The 14,833-nt window shown below is 41.9% G+C and overlaps 1 protein-coding gene across 1 annotated transcript; it reads left to right on the plus strand.

Annotated features, from left to right (window-relative positions):
- Positions 1–1,070: 1,070 nt before the first annotated feature.
- On the plus strand, positions 1,071–12,412 carry apold1b (apolipoprotein L domain containing 1b). Its single transcript, XM_061066369.1, has 20 exons — positions 1,071–1,111; positions 1,230–1,286; positions 1,481–1,541; positions 4,344–4,408; positions 4,483–4,536; positions 4,818–4,877; positions 5,991–6,062; positions 6,135–6,197; positions 6,292–6,363; positions 7,246–7,305; positions 7,416–7,472; positions 7,600–7,671; positions 8,039–8,116; positions 8,225–8,272; positions 8,554–8,586; positions 9,977–10,054; positions 10,142–10,181; positions 10,263–10,308; positions 11,084–11,498; positions 11,660–12,412. The coding sequence occupies exons 2-20, from the start codon at positions 1,242–1,244 to the stop codon at positions 12,134–12,136; spliced, it is 1,896 nt and encodes a 631-aa protein (XP_060922352.1). The 5' UTR covers positions 1,071–1,111; positions 1,230–1,241; the 3' UTR covers positions 12,137–12,412.
- Positions 12,413–14,833: the final 2,421 nt, after the last annotated feature.

Consider the following 14,833-nt stretch of genomic DNA (forward strand, 5'->3'; position numbering starts at 1 on the left):
AAAGTTGTCACCGTACATGTGGACTCACGTTGTTCAATTCGTCTGCTTCACTTTCAGCAGAAACTCACATGCAGCGTCACGATTTAACTTGTGTTGGTCGCTGGTTGTGTAACTCTCTGCCACTAGCCGGACGTTACAGAGCAACCACGTGACTCGTCAGTTAAAGTGAAAATTTAACCGAAACCTGTTCGTACGAAGAACGAAAGTTCAGCCGAATCTTTCACCAATACCCGAATGTACACTAAATCACAAAAAATACACCTAACGAAGTCTGTAACTCTTAAAATATGTGTAATACCTTATATTGCTAAATATTTGAACGGAGTTTGGTTGCTGGGCCAGTCAGGAAAAAAAGTTAGGAGACTATTACACTGAAAACTTTAATTTAGGTTTAATTAAAATCACAAGTTTAGTTAAAAACATATTGACCTGATTTTTACATTAAGACAAAATAACACACAGCTTTAAAACATTACTATGAATAATCTGTAACTTTTCATATGAACTGCTTATATCTTTATCTGCCAACATATTGAACAGTTTGGTTTTGACTTCTCTAAAACACTATGAAGCTGATAATCACTGCAATGTTTACATAGCTGCGACTTTATATGAATTAAAATCCTGTTTTCTTCTGGTCCTCATGTAAAACACTTCATGTATCGTAGCAATGAACATGTTCAGAAGAGATAAAAGCTCCACAGCCCAAACGCCAGCGCTGCCACCAAGACCCAGCAAGGAGGTGTGTAATAAATACAAGATATGAAATATGATGTTATGATATTGTTCGTTTAATGGAGGCGTGTTGTGTGTCGAGCAGGAGCTGGATCATCCCATCGCTCACAGCCTGAAACCAAAGGACCCAGAGGCGACCGTAGACTCACAGGTAAATAACAACAATCATAATAAAGTATTTTTGTAACTGTTAAATCAGGAGAGGTTCTCCGGTACCAGGACGTTTATCAGTATAAATAAAATGAAGTAAACAAAATACAAACAGCTCAGATAGAATCAGGAATTTGCTTTTCGATGCGTTTTCAATGTTCTCTGTAATTTGTTGTGGTAGGAAAACAACAATGAGGTCAAACAGGAAGTGAACCCAAAGACCAAGGTGAGAACAAGTCACTCTCACTAAATCTGAAATGTGGGAGGTTTCTGTGACTTATAAAGAATATTTGAGTATAATCAGTCGATAATATAATATAATGAATCTGTTTCTATAACCTCAGAGGTCGGGGGTGATGGGGGTGATGCAGCAGGTCAATCCCTTCAAGTCCACCTCACAGGTACCAAGCAGTTTGAGTGTGTTTGATTTAACGTGTTGTTGATTTAACGTGTTGTTGATTTAACGTGTTTATTGATTTAACATGTTGATTTAATGTGTTGTTGATTTAAGGTTTTGTTTGATTTAACGTGTTGTTTGATTTAACGTGTTGTGTGATTCAACGTGTTGTTGATTTAACGTGTGTTCTTTGCGTAGCTTCCCTCCCGAGTCAACAAGGCTCCGTCGTGTGAGTCACTGGAGCCGGAACCCGACTCCACTCAGGTGAGAGGAAGTGACACATCAAACTCTGCTGCTTCCTTTGAACTCAAATCCTTTCATTTACCTTCAGGACGAAACTCCAGAGTCTGTTTGGTTTAATTATTATCTACTGAGCTCTGATTGGCTCCTGAACTCGTTACCTCCACCAATCAGATACTGTTTTCTTAAACAAAGGATTAATCAGGAACTACTCAACCAATACATTTGTTTTTTTTCACATGGAGAGATAGTGCGTTAGCCTCGGTGGAGGTATGTGCTCTTCTAGTCTTATTTATTTACATTTTTCACATTAATTTATAATCAAATATTTTTATATTTGTTCATATGATGGAGCCCCACGGACTAATAGTGATATTAGGGAGTAAAGATATAAGGAATGTAACTGAGGCTATATATTTTACAGTTTAACCATAACCTAAAGCAGAGGTCTTCAACGTTTTTCAGGCCAAGGACCCCCAAACAGGTGGAGAGATGGAGCAGGGACCCCCTACTATATATATTGCATAAAATTGTGTTTTATATTAAACTGGACCTAGTGCCATGTTTAACATAACTACCATGATATTGTGCATTCAATACTAAGCTATTCAAATATTACACGGGTTCATATATTCATGTTTTTAATTTAAACATGTGCAAGGTACAGGGTGGCCATGCCACTGCCATTTATAAACATACAGTGGGTACGGAAAGTATTCAGACCCCTTTAAACTTTTCACTCTGTTTCATTGCAGCCATTTGCTAAAATCTAAAAAAGTTCATTTTATTTCTCATGAATGTACACTCAGCACCCCATCTTGACAGAAAAAAACAGAAATGTAGACATTTTTGCAAATTTATTAAAAAAGAAAAACTGAAATATCACATGGTCATAAGTATTCAGACCCTTTGCTCAGTATTGAGTAGAACCTTTTGATCTAGTACAGCCATGAGTCTTCTTGGGAATGATGTAACAAGTTTTTCACACATGGATTTGGGGATCCTCTGCCATTCTTCCTTGCAGATCCTCTCCAGTTCCGTCAGGTTGGATGGTGAACGCTGGTGGACAGACATGTTCAGGTCTCTCCAGAGATGCTCAATTGGGTTTAGGTCAGGGCTCTGGTTGGGCCAGTCAAGAATGGTCACAGAGTTGTTCCGAAGCCACTCCTTTGTTATTTTAGCTGTCTGCTTAGGGTCATTGTCTTGTTGGAAGGTGAACCTTCGGCCCAGTCTGAGGTCCAGAGCACTCTGGAAGAGGTTTTCTTCCAGGATAGGTTGGGATTGTATTGGGCAGGTGATGAGCAGTGCCTGGTTTTCTCCACACATACCGCTTAGAATTAACGCCAACAAGTTCAATCTTGGTCTCATCAGACCAGAGAATCTTATTTCTCATAGTCTGGGAGTGTTCTCCATGTGTTTTTTGGCAAACTCTCTGTGGGCTTTCATATGTCTTGCACTGAGGAGAGGCTTCCGTCGGGCCACTCTGCCATAAAGCCCCGACTGGTGGAGGGCTGCAGTGATAGTTGACTTTGTGGAACTTTCTCCAATCTCCCTACTGCATCTCTGGAGCTCAGCCACAGTGATCTTTGGGTTCTTCTTTACCTCTCTCACCAAGGCTCTTCTCCCACGATTGCTCAGTTTGGCTGGACGGCCAGGTCTAGGAAGAGTTCTGGTCGTCCCAAACTTCTTCCATTTAAGGATTATGGAGGCCACTGTGCTCTTAGGAACCTTGAGTGCTGCAGAAATTCTTTTGTAACCTTGGCCAGATCTGTGCTTTGCCACAATTCTGTCTCTGAGCTCCTTGGGCAGTTCCTTCGACCTCATGATTCTCATTTGCTCTGACGTGAGCTGTAAGGTCTTATATAGACAGGTGTGTGCCTTTCCTAATCAAGTCCAATCAGTTTAATTAAACACAGCTGGACTCCAATGAAGGTGTAGAACCATCTCAAGGAGGATCAGAAGAAATGGACAGCATGTGAGTTAAATATGAGTGTCACAGCAAAGGGTCTGAATACTTATGACCATGTGATATTTCAGTTTTTCTTTTTTAATAAATTTGCAAAAATTTCTACATTTCCGTTTTTTCTGTCAAGATGGGGTGCTGAGTGTACATTAATGAGAAATAAAATGAACTTTTTATATTTTTGCAAATTGCTGCCATGAAACAAAGAGTGAAATATTTAAAGGGGTCTGAATACTTCCCGTACCCACTGTACATCTTGCATACAACACTGAGCTATTAAAGTAATTCACAGATTCATGTTTTTATTTTAAACATACATGTAGAAGAGACAGTGAATCCTCATCTGTGGATGGCACACATACTCCCACATTAGTGAGATGTCGGACCCTGATGGGTAGCACACAACTTATCTAATCTTGGATGGATGGAGGTTGTCAGGCAGAGGGTCAAATCAGCCTTACAATATGTTGGATGCATGTTAATGTGTATTGAAAGACAATTAAATTTGTGAAAAAAAAAAAAAAAAAATTATAAAATTTTTTAAAAATTGTCTCATCAACCAAAGATTTCGCGGACCCCCTGCAGTACCTCCGCGGACCCCCTAGGGGCCGCGGACCCCCTGTTGAAGACCTCTGACCTATAGTATGAATACCTATGAAACATAAATGCAAATAAACATGAAAGGTTTGTCCCTGGATACAATGCAAATACATGCAAAGCCTCTTTCGTACACTTTATTTTTTGTCCTGTAGTTTGTTATCTGAACTGTGACGTAGACATGATGGAAGGGTGTACTGTAGATTCCAGTTTGTTCCGAGTGTAAATACGAGTCTCAGTGAATCTTTGTGAACCTTGTACCTCAGGGCGCCGGCGGGCTGAAGGTCGTCCTGCAGAAGGTCAACCCGTTCAGATCCAGCTCCCAGGTAACTGCAGCACCGTGTGGACGTCACCATGGAAACCATGTCTGTCCCATTAACTCACCTGGATTCTGTCTCAGGTTCCTCGAGCTCCGTCTGCTGAGTCCCTGGAGCGAGTCCCCCAAGCCAATCAGGTGGGAGAGAGATGAAGGCTATACTCATTCAGAGTCTTCATCACGTACTTGCACTCATCGTGAAACATTTGATTATAGAACTCTGTATTTATGGGCAGTTATTAAGGTCTTTGAGGATATTTCTGAAATTGGATTAGTACAAAAAGTCGAGAACTGGAGGTTACAGCAGGTTTTTGTTTGACGTGTAATTAAAGAATAAGTTGTCAGAGCAGGACAGTAACTGGCTCTTATGAAACATCTATGATGGTTATTATATTTGACCTGGTGATGCTGTGTTTCAGAATCCTGGTGTGTTGAAAGGAGTTATGAACAAAGTCAACCCCTTCAAGTCTTCAGCTCAGGTAATGATTCTGTTAAATACACAAGGATATGAGATAATAACTACAACTGCATGTGATAGTAATACTTTTATATGTGTGTGTGTGTGTGTGTGGATTTACACCTATTATCATATGTGCAGGTTTCAACAAGTCAAATTTAAGATTTACATCAAATATGAAGGAATATCAGTCACAGAATTAATTTTAACCATAATTGAAGATAAAGTAGCCGAGTTATTATTAATAATAACCTTTTCATGGCATATGCGGCTCAAAGTGCTTTTCATTAAACATAAAACATCATAATAGTTCAAAATATTAAATCAAAACTTAAAAAAAGATTCAACCATCAGAATCAATTTTTTATTTTATTTAAGACCCCAAAGAAACCCATAAAAAATTATGATCACTTTAAAAAAGCCAAATGTGACTTAAAGATGCAGCTGCAGAGATTGTGTGATAAATGAATCACAGTAACTGAGATGCAGTATTTAAATACTCATATTTTAATATAATATTCTTCATATGCAAACAACCACAAACCAGAGCTGAAATCAGACAGTTTTTACCCTGGTCACCACTTGTCTGAGCCTCTAAGGGGCGCCAAACAGTCTCAATCTATTTATTTTACATAAAATATGATTAATATGAACTGTTCAATAACTACAGCTGACAATGGAACATTATTTATTCAGTGAATATTGTGTTGTTTTAAACTCTTTTTCTATTACATTCTTGATTTAGTTGTATTTTGTCTAATCTCACAATTTAGGTTTTTTATTCTATTCTGATTTTTTTTTATTCAGTCATTAAATATTGTAGAATAAATACAAACACTATAGAGACGTTGACAGTTAATGCATTATATTTTACAACTTGTGTTCTTATCAAATTAAGCTTTACCTGCAGAAATGATCATTCATAAACAATTATTTTAAATGTATTTATTATTTCATCTGATTTAATTACTTTTTGTCCTTTTGTTTGCTAAAAAACGTTTGTGTATATAGTCAGAATTAAATATTGTATATTTCTCCATTCCTCTTTTCTGGGATATTTCAAAGATGACTTTTTCATGTCGGGGATTGTGTTATTTCACAACATATAACACAATCTCTTCTCTCTCTGCTGCAGACGCCACACACTGATCCTCAGGTCGACGGCTCCGATCCACCAGCCACTGGAAGAGAAGTTCAGACCAAACAGGTAAATTCTGACTGAATCGTCCGAAACGTCGAGTTCATCTTCACTCGTCCAACCGATGTTTGTGTTCTTTAGAATCCAGGGATGATTTCAGGAGTGATGCAGAAAGTGAATCCCTTCAAATCCTCACAGCCAAAGGTACCAGTTTGAGTGATTATTGATTTATGAATGATAAATGGCTGCGTAGAGTTTCACACGCTCGGTCTTTCTCACTTGTATCTGATGTTTCCAGGAACCTCTTCACGGCGAACTCTCCTCCAGCAGCGGAAGCTTAACGGACACTCACAACTTACCAGAGAAACAGGTACACAACATGTGCTGTAACACACGTTAACAAAAAGCACAACTTCTATGTTTGTAACACTCCATCCATTTGTTTAATTAATGAAATTCACTTCTAAATGTACAATTATGCTTATGAAACAGGGTTTTTCTTCTTCAAATTATCATGTAGTTGTCGATTAGGGCTGATGCAATATCTTGATATTGTTGATACTTGTAATATTCTATTGTTAAAGTTACTCATCAGGGTTTTCACAGGGACTTAAAAGTTAATCCTCAGAATTTAAGTCCTCAAAATGTGTAAAATCCGCCTGAATGTGACCTGGTCTTAAATAAGTTGGCTTCTTCCTCCACCACTGTAGTGTGTCTCTACTGCCACCAGGTGGTAGCAAAGATAAACCCGACTGAACTATTTCACCGACGAAGTAAAGTACACACTCAGTTCTATTCACGTCTCTGACACAACTGTTGGTCAGTTACTGGCTCTATATGAAAACAATTTAAAGTTGACATGTATTTACCTCTTGCCCCTCAGACTCTATCTTTTGTATTCTTAGCTTTTCTTACAATTTTAACAATTTTTGCTGCTTTTGTTCAAAGCACACACTTCCTTCTTTATGTACAAATGTTCACTTTGACCCAGGGATAAGAATTAGTTGGTCAAAGGTCATTGTGACCTAACTCGTGAAGGAATTCTCAAGTGGAAGCTTTTTTTCTCTGGAGTCTTTTCTTTGTGGTTGAGAAATGTCTTGAACATTTCTCAACCTTCGGGGGAATTTCACCAGTTTCACAAGTTGTCACTCGATTAGATTCCAGAGGTCAAAGGTCACGTATGTAGCCTGAAACTGCTCTGGTTAGAATCAGAAAACCTTCACTCGCTCCTCTGACGTCTGTTTACCTCCAGAACCCAGGGAAGTTCAAGGGGATGATGCAGATGGTGAACCCCTTCAAGTCCCACTCACAGGTATCACAGTTCAGATCAGAGTTCATTGATAACGAGCTTTGTGACATTTGAAGTAAATGATCAGCTTCACTTTTAAAAAGCCTAAACTCTGATCTCTCTCCGAGCTGCAGCCGGTGGACGAGAGCGACTCGCTGGTTCCGGCCGGACCCTCGTCCCTGAAGACCCAGGTGTGTGTTCAGATCCCAGGACCCTCAGAACCGACCTGAGAACATCGGACCCTCGTTGTGCTTTCCTCATCTTTGTCACATTTTAAAGACCGAGCTGCTCAGAACTCTTCCTCCCGTTTCTCCTCAGGAGCATCGGGATCTTCACAGCGACCACTCGTCCAGCTCTGAGAGCCTGGAGGACGGAACCATAGAGAGACATGTAAGACACCGACATCTTCCACCCAACCACATGTAGCCTGATCATGTATTAACAGTGCACTCATTGTTTCTGGTTTTACTGCCGTGCGAGGGTGAAACTCTGAGGTAAAACACGCCGTCTCGCCTGAAGAATGCAAAGCATCCGACAAAGTGGAAACCTGACACGAGAAAACTAGTTCATCATCAGTGTTTGACGTGAGACAGGAAAAAGCTCCTGACTAAAAACTAATGAAACAAACCCGATAATGTTGAAAACCTGCAGCTTCATGCACGTGTGCTGGAGACCTTGTCTGGTGCTTTGTTTGAAACGTTTTGTGAAACCGCTGCGTGTGTGAAACTGTCGTGAATAAACCTCCGGACGTTTCCAGTCTGTTTGGTACGTCGACTCCGACGCCACCGGGGAGGTGACAAGTGAACCTGTGAAGGCGCCAAAGAAAAGAACTATGGTATGTAGCTCTGGGGTGAGGTCATATTCATATCAGCTCCTGAAGCAAGTCGAATATCTACATGCACAGTATTAATAACAATGCTAACGAGGGGGTTGTGTTCTCCAGACTTTCAGAATAAAGAGGATTCTGCCCGGTGCTTTGTTTGGATCAAAGGTACTTCAGCTTGTGCTCCTGCTTCGGCTTTAAAATGGGGCTGAGCAATATTATAAATATGTATTAGTTAATATCAATCATGATAAATGTCACATCCTTGTCTTCCCATGAAGAAGAGTTTAAAACTAAAGCCTTCACTCACTGATCAATACATACTGGAATATCACTTTATAGCTATTGATGAAAATGTAATTGTGATATTTATTGATATCGTTTTATCACCCAGCCCCATGTAACAAAAATGGTTCTTTATCTAACTGTCATGTTTCTGTCATATTCAGGATTCATCATCCGACTCTCAGGCCTTAATGGAGGTGAGTAGGAAACACAGCTTGATGTGTGAAGCCCCATTTAAACACACACTTTTCAAAAGTGCTGTAAATTAACACACAACTAGGAATTCAGATCATTTAAATGGAATAAAATGATAACGTACAGTCCGGTTCCAAGTTTAATGAGGAAAATACAAACGCAGTACAGGAACATTGAACTGGATGTGAGTCCAGCTGAAGAGAAGTTTCTCTGTTTGTTGTTCACACATTATATTCTCACATGCAAATGTGTTTGCACAGTGTCGTCATGTGACTGTGCAAATAAAACATATCGAGTCTATAATCAACCACACGGCTCATATTTTTATAAGAGGTGAATCATTATCCTGCCCTTGTTTGCTCAGTAGTTTACTTATGTACACACTGGAAATGTTTTAATTCAAATATCAGGTCAATTATTTCTCCAACACAATAATTGATTCCCATCGCAAACAGACGGATTTTCACAAATCTCTTTATTTCCTCCTGACGGCTGAATTTCCCTGAGACGAGCAAACTCAGTGAAATTAAATAATTCATTTTACAGAAGGGACTTTTCCAATAACAACTTTCTGGTTCATTAGTTCAGTCGACTCCAAACTATTCCTCCGTACATTCTTTTCAATGGCATGTGCAGTGCTGGGGGGGGGGGGGGGGTTGTGTTGCTCCGAGCTGAACTTTATCTGTCTAGAGTTTCAGTCATCCAGGTATTTCCAGTAGTTCTACAAGTCTCGCTACACAACTGGGCCTGCTCGTGTTTCACCGCTCGTCCAGGAGGCTTCTTCTGTTCTGAGAAGTTTCAAGACCTGAAGAAGGTGAAACGTCTTCATAAGATAATGGTCGGTTCAGAGCAGCAAACCCCCCCCCACGGCACTGTGCATGCCTTTGAAAAGAATGTGTCGCTGCTGCGTTCCATCTGAAAGAACAAGATGCACAATGCGGAGGAATAGATTTGTGTTGTGTAGACTTGTAGAACCTGATGAACAGTGTTGAACTCTGACTCCGACAAACACTTGATCGTCTGCCAGGCCCGGGGGAGCAACAGCTGTTCTTGTGCAACACACACTTACGTTACGTTTTACTACACATTCCGAGACAGGAAGCTCGTTGTAGGTGGGAAACTCCGCCCACAACGACCTCATTATACAATACATCATTTAGTTGTGTTACCACAAGATGCACGTTATGAGGGAACCTGTATAATTACAGGTGATAATGTGGTTTAAAAAACCCACAGACCTCATCCAGTGAACTGCCGCTGATAATACTTAGAGGTGTATAGAACAGTTTGTGATTCTAATGAGTTTTGAAGCCGATCAGGTGTTGATCTGCATTCTGGAAACACAGATTTGATGAAGAGCTGCTGAACGAATGTGTCTCCTCTCTGTTCCAGGAGGTCGTGGAAGTCCAGACTCTAGAAATGGCCGAGGTACCGGTTCCCGGCGAAGGAGCAGCCGTGGACCCGCTGGACGTACGCACCTCACTGAGTCATATTCCATCATGTGATGCTCGGAGTGAGATTTAATTTACACACAGAATTGTTCCTGTTCATTTGCAGGATGAAGACGGCCTTCTGGAGTGGTGGAGAACAGTGGAAGGTAGGCTCACAGTTTTAACACAGTGCAGTTCACCTGTACAGGATCCAGTTTGAAACTGATACTGGTTTTTCCGTGTGTCAGGGTGGGAGGAGTGGAATGCAGCAAACCAGAATGAGGAAGCTGAAGAGTAAGTAAACCTTTAGTGAAGATGTTCAGATTCCATTGTTCCCTTAACGCTGCTTCGTGAACCGATCTGATACCAGTGCATAACATCAAGGAAGATGTAGTTGTCACGCAGTTGTGACGCAGGACTCGTTGTCATTCATGGTTTTCCAAGCGTTGCGCGTGTTGCCATGCAATTCCCCGCCAGACCACTAGGGGGAGTAATGTTTTTTGTCGAAGTCGGCTCTTCTTCGTGTGTGGCAAGAAGAAGCGGTTTAGTTACATCGCCACGGCGGCTCCTCAGAGCCCTGTCCCGGTCAGTGACGGGTTATACTAGTGGTCAAAGTGTCGGATCTCTTCTGCCAAGTGCTCTTCTATTTGGTCCATATTCGTTCTTCTAAATCTTCCGTGGTTTCCGCCGGTATTATCGGGCATGAACCGGAAATGCGACTCCGGAAATGATGTAGTTAGCAGACCAATCACAGCCTTGCCGGCTCCGTGACGCTTGCGGAGCTTCGCCGTCTAGTTAGAAAAATTGGGCGACGCATGTAAGCACGTAAGAAGGGACACGTAAGTACTTAAGGGCCCGGAAGGGCTCTTACACTTCCGGGTTCATGAAAACACAGAAGCATGCGCCGGCCTTTAGCCAGAGCTAGTTAAGTAAAAGTTTCACATAGATTTTTATAATAATAATAAAGCTGGTATCTGAACATCTCTTATCAATATGATGGTAGAGTTGGTCAGTATTGTCCGATAGCTGCATTCCAGTGTCTCATCTTGTCTGTGTGTCCTTGCCTCAGAGTCGTGGAAGAAGCAGCCGATCGTGTCTTCATGGCCGCTCGTCTCTTCGTCCGCTTCTTCAACCAGCGCGGCGCCTCGCTGCAGCAGCGTGTCCTGGAGCTCCTGGGTTTGGCCGATGCAGCCGACAGCTTCCACAAGAAAACCGTCACGGCCAGCGTCGGCGGGGGGGTGGCCAGCGTGGCCGGGTCCATCACCACCATCACGGGCCTCATCCTGGCGCCCTTCACTGCGGGAACCTCCCTCATCGTCACGGCTGTGGGAATCGGCATCGCTACGGCGGGCGGCGTGGCGTCTGCTTCGGCCAACATCACGGACACGGTGCATTCGAAGACGGACCGCAAGAAGGTGGAGAAGATGATCCAGGACTACGAGGGGGAGATGAAGGACATCAAGGAGTGCCTGGAGTTTCTGGAGGTGAGAAGAAACGGTTTTCAGCTCGACTGTAACACACACAACTTGAATATCTACTGAACCATGAGAAGGGTTAAAATGTGTGTAGTGATAATACCAACATCGTTTTTATGTGAAACGTGTTTTCATGAGGTTCATCCCTGACGTATTGTTCCTCCTCACAGGAGGGGATGGAGACGCTGGAGGAGTGGGACTTTGAAAAATTCACGGAAAGCATCTCCAAAAAACACCTGAACCAGAACGTGAAACACGTGATGAAGGAGGGCGGCCGAGCCGGCAAGGCCCTGGTCATCAACACGGAGAGTCTGATCGGCACCATTCAGGTCCTCAGCGTCGCCGGCAGCGCCGCCAAAGCCGCCCAGGTGATGAGCATCACCACCGGCGTCATGTCCGGTCTCTTCCTGGCGCTCGATGTCTTCTTCCTGGCGAAGGACTCGGTGGAACTGAGGAAAGGCGCGAAGACGGACTTTGCAGCAAAGATCCGAGAAGTTTGCAAAGACCTGCAGGACGGACTGCTCCAGCTGAACAACATCAAGGAGCAGCTGCAGAAGACCATGGACGGGATCGAGGTGGAGGTGGACGAAGAGGACGAAGAGCAGCTGAAGTCCGATCTGAAGAAACTCCTGGAGCTCGACGACTGAAGTCATGATGACGGAAATCCAACCCGAAGTTTCAAAAATAGTGTCAAGCCAAAAATGACGTTTAAGCAGAAAACGGCCTCGTAGGTTTTATAATAATTCCATAACTGTACCAAACCTGCCGTGTTATGACGAGGGTTTTTAAGTAGCTGCTTTGTAGGACTGTATTTCAAATATTTATTTTTTACAGAAGTTAGTTTAATTATTAAACTAGGTTACCATATTGTCATTGTGATTATTTAATGACTGTTTCTTTGTAATTAAAATGTTTCTAACTTATTTCTTTGCCTCTTTTCTATCATAACTTAAAATGTTTGAGCAACGGAGACTGACACAGATGGGACAACTGCATGAAAGACAAATATGTTGAATGGCAACATTATCTGGCTTCAAATCTCCTTTGCGTAAACTCCTCTTGTCACTTGCATTTTGCAAAGGAATGCACGGAGCCTTTGAAACAGAATGCAGGTGCAGCGATCGGAACGGTTTGTTTCTTAACGTAAACAATGCGAACAATGTTGAGACACACAAGCATAGTGTGAACATACTTTCGTAGTAGCTTGTAAATCTGAACCTATGGCAGCTAACATGTTTCTGTCATATCATCTCTATTAGTTGGTTTTTGTTCCCGATCAATAACCTAATAATAATTCACCCAGAAGTTCCCTCTAACGAGACGCTCCCACTTACTGAAATCAATTAATCAGTGGACGTGATGTGTGTTGGAAGGAATCTGCTGCAGTGATCACACACAAGACTCTTTGTTCAATGACGTAAAAAAGGGTTGAACAAAGGACATCTGGATTTGGCACCTTATGAATATTTGTGAGCAGTTAGCATTTGCTATTTATCAAGTTGTTATGAGCGACTGAAACTACTCACAAAAAAGTCCCTGCTCGCACAAATACATTCCAGCTGCTTCATTACACCACACCTTCCTTAACACTCATTCAGTCGCACACTGATTGCCTGTGGGCTGGCTAAACCCGGCATCGAACTACCGACCTACCCATTACGGAAACAACCCACTTCTCGGCCACTCCTAGGCCACAGCCACACGTTTGTTAGCTTATGTGTAGCATAAGTAAAACACAATGAGTCCAACAGATATGGATTCATGTGGCAAATGCAGAAACTGCTTTCCGATGCCTTGATATATTATATATATATACATCTTAACACAAATATAAAGAACCTAAAATAAACAATAGAGATAAACCATCATTTGTTAGTGATAGGAAGTTTTGCATATCACTAAACAAACATCACTAGTGACATTGACTCATGGGCTGATCTTTGCTGGACTGTTGTAGCTCAGAATGGACTTTGATGATGTTCCTGTCGTTAGAAGTCAGATCAACTGGTTGATCAGGACAAACTTATCTATTTATCGTCTAAACTTTAAATACAGGAAAAGGCTCAGGACGTACATTTGAGTTAGTTCATATGAACGTCATATCAAGTTTGCGGTACAGGCGAACACCCGGCTCGTCCTTGACAATACGGATGTGGTGAAGTTCTGTATTTACTCTTCTCAAAAGTCAACAGGCGCTGTATGACGTTGGCTTTAGGAAAGCTCGTCCCTGTATCTATCATCCGTAAGTGGAATCCAGCTTGTGCTACAAACGGGTTTAGAGAAATCTAGATTAAACTTTCTATATCATTTAAATCTGCCTTTTTGTGCCGGAGACAGTTGGTTAAAGAAAACATTAAAGTCTGAATATAATGCAGTCCAACACTTTCCTTCTCTGACAACCCTAACGCATAATTTTTGTAGAGTAGCGTTTCCTTGTGTCTCTACATGACTTCCATCCCGCTTCTGTCTGGTTGGACTCGACTGTCCGGTTACGCGATGGCCAATCATACACGGGAGGAAATAGGAGAGAGCAAGAACAACATATGATGCCCCAGGGCTGCCAGGTACCCAGCCTCCTTCTGGGAAACTCAGCACAAAGTGGAAGAGCTGCATTTTTGTATTTTTTTGAAACCAAACAACACAATCAGGAAGTGCTCTGATGAATAGTCTCTGTCTTTGCCAAGTCTCAATTTCCTGTAAAGACAGTTTACCATAAATTAATCAAAACACTGATAATTCAGTGCTTACAGAAACTTCCACCAATTACTGATAGATGACGTAAAACTAAGCGTTATATTAAACATTTAGAAATGCCTTGCTGATGAAATCTGCTATACACACAAACTTGCCTGGCATTACAATAAGTCCGACAGAAGTTTTGGTGAGAGGATGAAATATCTGAAGCTCAACTCCATTCTCTGCAAGACTTGTTTCAACAGTCACTTCCCCATCACTCACAGTCAAAGTCACTGATTTCACTTTTACTCCACATTACTGCCTGATTGATAACTGCATGAATAACTGCTGTTTCACACACTGAAGCAGCAGAGCAGAGGGAGTCGGTGAATACTTGGTTTGTGCTTTTTAGGCCTGGACTTGTAGATGAAAGTAGACAATGTTTGTCTCAGGTTAGAGGGGAACACAGTGACTCAGCACTGAATACAAAATGGAGTTGAATACAACAATGTGCTCAGTGGCTTGTTCCTCATCACGTTCCTGTTCACTGTACGTACAGTCGTTAAAGTGCTGGAAGACAGAGAGCTGTCAGAGTTTGCCTTCTGGGGCTGAACTCTCTGCAGACTGCTGCTGAACGGCAACTCCTCCTCAATGGTAGGAAAGGAAAC

This window comes from Limanda limanda, chromosome 22, assembly GCF_963576545.1.
Source record: "Limanda limanda chromosome 22, fLimLim1.1, whole genome shotgun sequence".
Taxonomy (NCBI): domain Eukaryota; kingdom Metazoa; phylum Chordata; class Actinopteri; order Pleuronectiformes; family Pleuronectidae; genus Limanda; species Limanda limanda.